The 7447-nt window shown below is 51.1% G+C and overlaps 1 protein-coding gene across 2 annotated transcripts in view; it reads right to left on the reverse strand.

The window, feature by feature from the left end:
- Positions 1-7447, reverse strand: part of LOC143290354 (uncharacterized) — a 153974-nt gene that overhangs the window by 69682 nt on the left and 76845 nt on the right. For both annotated transcript variants that reach the window (XM_076599716.1, XM_076599717.1), the window contains 4 exons: positions 6998-7205; positions 5652-5842; positions 5006-5188; positions 1862-1981 (listed from right to left, as the gene is read on the reverse strand). In XM_076599716.1, the coding sequence (XP_076455831.1) occupies positions 1862-1981; positions 5006-5188; positions 5652-5842; positions 6998-7205 (702 nt within the window). The remainder of the gene's footprint in view (positions 1-1861; positions 1982-5005; positions 5189-5651; positions 5843-6997; positions 7206-7447) is intronic.

Below are 7447 nucleotides of genomic sequence, written 5' to 3' on the forward strand. Positions count from 1 at the left end.
AGTCTCAGTCACACAGCCCCTCAGTCACACACAGCCCCTCAGTCACACACAGCCCCACAGTCACACAGCCCCACAGTCACACAGCCCCACAGTCACACAGCCCCTCAGTCACACAGCCCCTCAGTCACACACAGCCCCTCAGTCACATAGCCCCACAGTCACATAGCCCCACAGTCACACAGCCCCTCAGTCACACAGCCCCTCAGTCACACAGCCCCACAGTCACACAGCCCCTCAGTCACACAGCCCCACAGTCACACAGCCCCTCAGTCACACAGTCACACAGCCCCTCAGTCACACAGCCCCACAGTCACACAGCCCCTCAGTCACACAGCCCCACAGTCACACAGCCCCTCAGTCACACAGCCCCTTAGTCACACAGTCACACAGCCCCTCAGTCACACAGCCCCACAGTCACACAGCCCCTTAGTCACACAGTCACACAGCCCCACAGTCACACAGCCCCTTAGTCACACAGTCACACAGCCCCTCAGTCACACAGCCCCTTAGTCACACAGTCACACAGCCCCACAGTCACACAGCCCCACAGTCACACAGCCCCCAGCCCCACAGTCACACAGCCCCACAGTCACACAGCCCCACAGTCACACAGCCCCTCAGTCACACAGTCACACAGCCCCTCAGTCACACAGCCCCTCAGTCACACAGCCCCTCAGTCACACAGTCACACAGCCCCTCAGTCACACAGCCCCACAGTCACACAGCCCCTTAGTCACACAGTCACACAGCCCCACAGTCACACAGCCCCTTAGTCACACAGTCACACAGCCCCTCAGTCACACAGCCCCTTAGTCACACAGTCACACAGCCCCACAGTCACACAGCCCCACAGTCACACAGCCCCACAGTCACACAGCCCCACAGCCTCTCAGTCACACGGTCCCTCAGTCACACAGCCCCTCAGTCACACAGCCCCACAGTCACACAGCCCCACAGTCACACAGCCCCTCAGTCACACAACCCCTCAGTCACACAATCCCACAGTCACACAGCCCTCAGTCACACAATCCCACAGTCACACAATCCCACAGTCACACAGCCCCACAGTCACACAGCCCCTCAGTCACACAATCCCACAGTCACACAGCCCCTCAGTCACACAGCCCCTCAGTCACACAATCCCACAGTCACACAGCCCCTCAGTCAAACAGCCCCTCAGTCACACAGCCCCTCAGTTACAGTCACACAGCCCCACAGTCACACAGCCCCTCAGTCACACAGCCCCTCAGTCACACAATCCCACAGTCACACAGCCCCTCAGTCAAACAGCCCCTCAGTCGCACAGCCCCTCAGTTACAGTCAGACAGCCCCACAGTCACACAGCCCCTCAGTCACACAGCCCCACAGTCACACAATCCCACAGTCACACAGCCCCACAGTCACACAGCCCCACAGTCACACAGCCCCTCAGTTACAGTCACACAGCCCCACAGTCACACAGCCCCTCAGTCACACAGCCCCTCAGTCACACAGCCCCTCAGTCACACAGCCCCACAGTCACACAGCCCCACAGTCACACAGCCCCTCAGTCACACAGCCCCTCAGTCACACAGCCCCACAGTCACACAGCCCCTCAGTCACACAGCCCCTCAGTCACAATCCCACAGTCACACAGTCACACAGCCCCACAGTCACACAGCCCCACAGTCACACAGCCCCTCAGTCACACAGCCCCTCAGTCACACAGCCCCTCAGTCACACAGTCCCTCAGTCACACAGCCCCACAGTCACACAGCCCCTCAGTCACACAGCCCCACAGCCCCTCAGTCACACAGCCCCTCAGTCACACAGCCCCACTGTCACACAGCCCCTCAGTCACAGTCACGAGCAGGGTACCCACCCAGGCAGCTGCTAACGTTGTCAGAGTCCACGCGGTACCCGGAGCGACACGAGCACGTGTAGGAGCCCACGATGTTGGTGCACACTTGCTGGCACGGCGTCTGCAAGCACTCGTTCACGTCTGGAAACGACAACAACAACAACAACAACAACAACAAAGAGGTCAAAACATATCAGTACATAGGGACCCAGCCAACAGCACTGAGCAAAACAGTGCAGGGTAGTAATCAGCAGGGCAGGGCAGGGCAGGATAGGGAAGGGCAGTATAAGGCAGTATAGGGCAGGATAGCAAGATAGGGCAGGGCAGTACAGGGCAGGATAGGGAAGGGCAGTATAAGGCAGTATAGGGCAGGATAGCAAGATAGGGCAGGGCAGTACAGGGCAGGATAGGGAAGGGCAGGATAGCGCAGGGCAAGGCAGTATAGGGCAGGGCAGGGCAGGGCAGGGCAGGGCAGGGCAGGATAGGGCATGGCATGGCAGTATAGGGCAGGGCAGGGCAGTGCAGGGCAGGGCATGGCAGTATAGGGCAGGGCAGGATAGGGCAGGGCAGGACAGAAGTATTTATGTCTGTCTGTGTCAGTGTGTGTGCACGCGCGTGTGTATGTGTGTGTGTGTGCATATGTGTATGTGTGTGAGTGTTTGTGCGTGCGCGTGTTTAGTTTGTATTTGTTTTTGTGTGTGTTAAACTGTGTGTGTGTTTTATGTCTGTATGCATGTCTGTATCTGCTGAAAAAAGCACTTAATTGTGTCAGTTCAGTTTTTGTTCTTTCTTTGGTTCCACGATGGTTCGTAGCTATGTGCATTTATCTTTTTTTCTTTTCCTTTGAAGAAATACCTTTATTGAGGAGGTATGTATGTAAATGAATGTGTTTCCTTTTCACATTGTATTGGATTTTCTTACATCGGGAATGCAAATGTGCTTCATTTGAAATATAAAACTGGAAGAACATGACGTTGGTTGAAGTAATGAAATCATGATTCCTAAAAGCTTGAGAAAAGCAATAACACAGTGGGGAGTAGTTTGAATGCCTTGGATGTTTTCTTTGTGAAACCAAAGCACTGGCCCAACACACGGCTTTATTCACAGATTGACATGTACTTACAGTTGGGCCAACAGCCAAGTGAGAGCTGTATGATCAATGTTTTCTCCACAGCAATGGGAAGCCACAGCTTAGTCTTTCGTGAAGGACTACGTCTGAATAAGGAGGCAAGATTGTACAGTCTTAACCCACTCACTACGGCCAGTCCTCTCTTCTCCTCTACACAGACCCCTCGGGTGTCCAGTGGGTGTCTCAATGACCCAACCTTTAGCTTCCGTCGTCAGAATTGTGGTAGTCTTTGTCAACATTCACCTCTTCAGTATAAGAGCCTTCCGCTTGCAATATTTTGATGGTGGTAATTGGGGTGAAACGCTGTTAACGTCGTCTCTTTCGCCGTTCGTATGGAGAGAGTTAATGCTACAGCTATGGGAGCTAGTTGGCCTTTGGGAACCACCCGACGCCGACTGTCCTAAAACCCTCTTGGCCGAGAGAGTGGGGATGTAACTTGGGCAAGACACTCTCCACTGTGATCAAATTCTGACCCAGATTGTCGGGACAGCAGTTGCCTCCTCTGCTGTTCAGGTGGTCATAGTCGGACACGACTATCAGTTTCAGTTTCAGTAGCTACACCACATCTGCCAAGCAGATGCCTGACCAGCAGCGTAACCCAACGTGCTTAGTCAGGCCTTGAGAAAAAAAAACATAAAAAAGAACTACTACTACTAGTAATAATGATATGTATAAGGCGCAAAAACTTGATGAAGTCAAATATAATTAATAAAATAAAATAAAATAAATAAATATATAAATAAATATATAAATAACTAACTAAATAATAATAATTTTAAAAATAACTAAATAGTAATAATAATAATAATAATAATAATAATAATAATAAAATAAATAAATAAATACAGCAATGATGATAAATAGGCAAATGTCACAACCCATAAGGGGTTGCCCATGAACCCCCCGCACCTTCCCAGACTAACTAACACCCCGACAACACAAAACACAGAGACATAGATAAATCAGCTCAATTCTTTACTGTTGTACATTTTGAATACCCTGGTCCAGACACACAAATTGAAACACTTAACTACAGCAACACTCTTTAGTTACATCATAGCAGCTTGATCAAGACACAGTAAGCCCTAATAACAGCAGCACAGATCTACGCAAAAAGAAAGAAAAAAAAAGTCAGTTCACTTGAACCTAAATCGAGTTCATCTGTTGAAGGACAGCATCACTGACCTGGCTTTCGACGTACGCCCGCAGAAACGGAGAGGGTGGAAACGGGAGGAGGGACTGTGGGCGAGGGCGTTGGGAAATATGGGGGGTCGGGGAAAGGAGTGGGAGTGAGGGAGTTTGGAACAGACAGGGGTGAAGTGGAATGACGAAAAAGTGAATCCTGGAGTCCCGTTGGGGTGGCAGTCAGGGAGAACCAACAGGAAGAAATCACAGGGAACAAATCTGTCACCAGGCAGGAATCAGGCTCACCACTGGCCCAGGGGACAAACACGAAACACAGATCCACACAGAGGCAGAAGGGGGTCACACCAGAACCGAACCCCACGACTGTCCGAGAGGGCACCCAACAGCTCACTTGCTGGAACGGCGACCCTTCTCCTTCCAAAGCCCGGCACCAAAGGCAAAGCAAAACCTTTCTTTCCAAACGATGTTAACTCCGAACTCATCTCAAGAGTTCAGAGCGAGGACTAAGGACGTGTCAGACACACATCACAACAAATTCACGTGCATCAGTTCGGAACAGAACTGAGCACACAAGAGAACGCTAGAGCGCAAAGGGGGAGAGAGAAGGAGGGAGAAAGGGAGAGGGGAAAGGGAGAGGAGGGAAAGGGAGAGGAAGGGGAGAAGAGGGGAGAGGAGACGAACACACGCACAAATGAATGCCACGAGCCGTGACAGCAAATAAATGTGAAAAAAAAATCAGACACACATTCACACATACACACACACATGCACAACAGATATGCACCAAACATGCAGTTTCACAGAATATGAAAGCCCAGTCAAATGCACGTAAATGTACATGAGCCCCAACACACACACACACACACACATACATCATGCAAGCTACTGACCTTGGCAAGCGATGCCATCGTCCCCCTCCACTTTGGTGTAGCCGCCTGGACAGTCAGAGCACGTGTAGCCAAGGCTCGCGTTCCCCGCAGCCTTGTGTTGTTCAATGGTCAGGTCGGTGCAATTGGTCAGCCGAGGGCAAGGGTCACCCTCGCAGGCGTCCAGATTACTGTCGCAGTTTTCCCCTGCAAACATCCGATTGACAAAACTGTGTACATGTTGACTGACACGGGCACGTAAACGCGTGCGCGTGCGTGCTCACACACACACACACACACACACTGACACACACGCACACACACATACGCATGCACCCACACGCATGCACGCACGCACGCACACACACACACACTCGCTGGTTTCTCTTTTTATCTCCTCTTCTTTCACAGAGTTTTGCAAGTTCATCTCTCTCTCTCTCTCTTCACACACGCACACACACGCGCACACACACACACACACACACACACACACGTCTAAACAGCTTTCTCTTAACACACACACACACACACACACTATATAAAATTCCATCTATCTATATATATACTAGTATACACAGCCCTCTCTTACAAGACACACACACACACACACACACACACACACACACACACTGAGCCTCTCCCTCTCTCCCTCCTTCATTCAGTCCTTCACCTGTGTAGAACGGTTCGCATATGCACGTGTCGTACAGAAAATACTCGTCCTCAGTGGGTATGAGGTTGTCAGTGTTGCACGTGTCTTTGCCGACACAGCTGCACTGGCCTCGACCTTCCAAACAGTCGCACAAGACGATTTGCACGCGGAAAGATGGGGACGCTGCTCCCTTGCTGTCAACCGCGGCAACTCTGCAAGTTCAAATGCATCATAAGAAATAGTGGCACCGTGTCTTCCATGACTGAATATTTCAATCGCCAATTCATTAACAAAAAGCGGATATAATATTGGACTGCATGCATCACCTTGCTTTACTCCTGTTGCACATTTAATATAATGTGTTAAGGCAGCACCACATCTAACTTATATTTTACATTATCATTCATATTCTGAATACACACGTACAGTCTACCTCTACCCATTTTTTTTTTAACAAAATAGGCCAAAGTAAATTCCTGTTCACAGAATCAAAAGCCTTTTGAAAGTCAATGAAGGCTTCGTATAATTTACCATTTCAAGAAAATTGTCATTGTACCAATGCTAACAGAGCAAACATCTGATTTATTGTTGAACAACCCTGTTTAAAACCAGCTTGATATTCACCAGAGAGAGAGGAAAGGAGGGGAGAGAGAGAAAGAAGGAAGGAAGGATGTGTGTGGGGGGGCGGGGGAGATAGAGTGGGGGAAGGAAGGAGAAACAGAGTGGGGGGAGAGGGAGGGCAAGAGAGAGTGCGGGCAGAGGGAAGGGAGAGAGAGGAGGGGGTGGGGGGGAGGAGAGACAGAGAAAGAGTGGGAGACTGAGAGGGAGAAGACGGGACAAGGAGTAGAGAGGGTGAGGGTGAGGGCAGGAGGGAGAGAGAGGGGAAGGGAGGGGAAGAGACAGGGAGAGAGGGATGGAAGGAGCGAGAGAAAGAGAGGGAGAGGGAGAGAGGAAAGTGTGAGAGAGATAGAGTGGGGAGACAGAGATAGAGGGGAAAGATGAGAGGGAGGGGGAGAGGGAAGGATATATATATATATCCATAGAGAGAGGGCGAGTGAGAGGGGTAGAAAGAGGGGGAAGAGGAGAGAGAGAAAGAGAGAAGGGGGGGAGGAGGGAGGGAGAGAGAGGGCGGAAAGGGAAGGAGGGAGAGAGAGAGAGGTGGGGGGGTGGAGGAAGGCGGGGAGAGAGAGATAGAGGGAAAGAGAGAGAGAGAGGAGGGGGGAAGGAGGGAAAGAGAGAGAGTGAGAGAGAGGAGACTCACAAAATCTTGGCGACAGAAAGAGGAAGTGACAGAGAAATATTCTCAGAAACACACACACACACACACACACACACACACACACACACACACAAACAGCTACACTCACTCAATGCCAGACACAGTCTTATTGGTAACATTCCAGGTGGCGGTCTGCGAGACATTGTCGAATGTGAATCCCGCTGCAGGCTCCCGCAGAACCGAGTACGTCAATGCGTCGTCCGAGTCCGCATCGCTGGCGGCGAAGGTCATGTTGAGCGTACCGCCCAGTTTCACGTGCACCTGCAGTGGACCGGTCAGCGTGGGGGCCGTGTTGGCTGCACAGGGTCACTCTGAGGTCAGGTCAGTCTTTCAAGGAGGCGGCATTGAAGTTGGGACAAAATCCATTATTCGCTACACCCGCCTCTGCTAGACAGACGCCCGGGGCCAGCAACATAACCCAACGCGCTTAGTCAGGCTTTGAGTGCATGTGTATATATATTTGTGTACCTGAAAGCTTCTCTGAAGACCTTCAACATCAGCCACGACACGTGGGAGCTGAATGCAATGGACAGACCAA

Source organism: Babylonia areolata, chromosome 15 (genome assembly GCF_041734735.1).
Source record: "Babylonia areolata isolate BAREFJ2019XMU chromosome 15, ASM4173473v1, whole genome shotgun sequence".
NCBI classification, from domain to species: domain Eukaryota; kingdom Metazoa; phylum Mollusca; class Gastropoda; order Neogastropoda; family Buccinidae; genus Babylonia; species Babylonia areolata.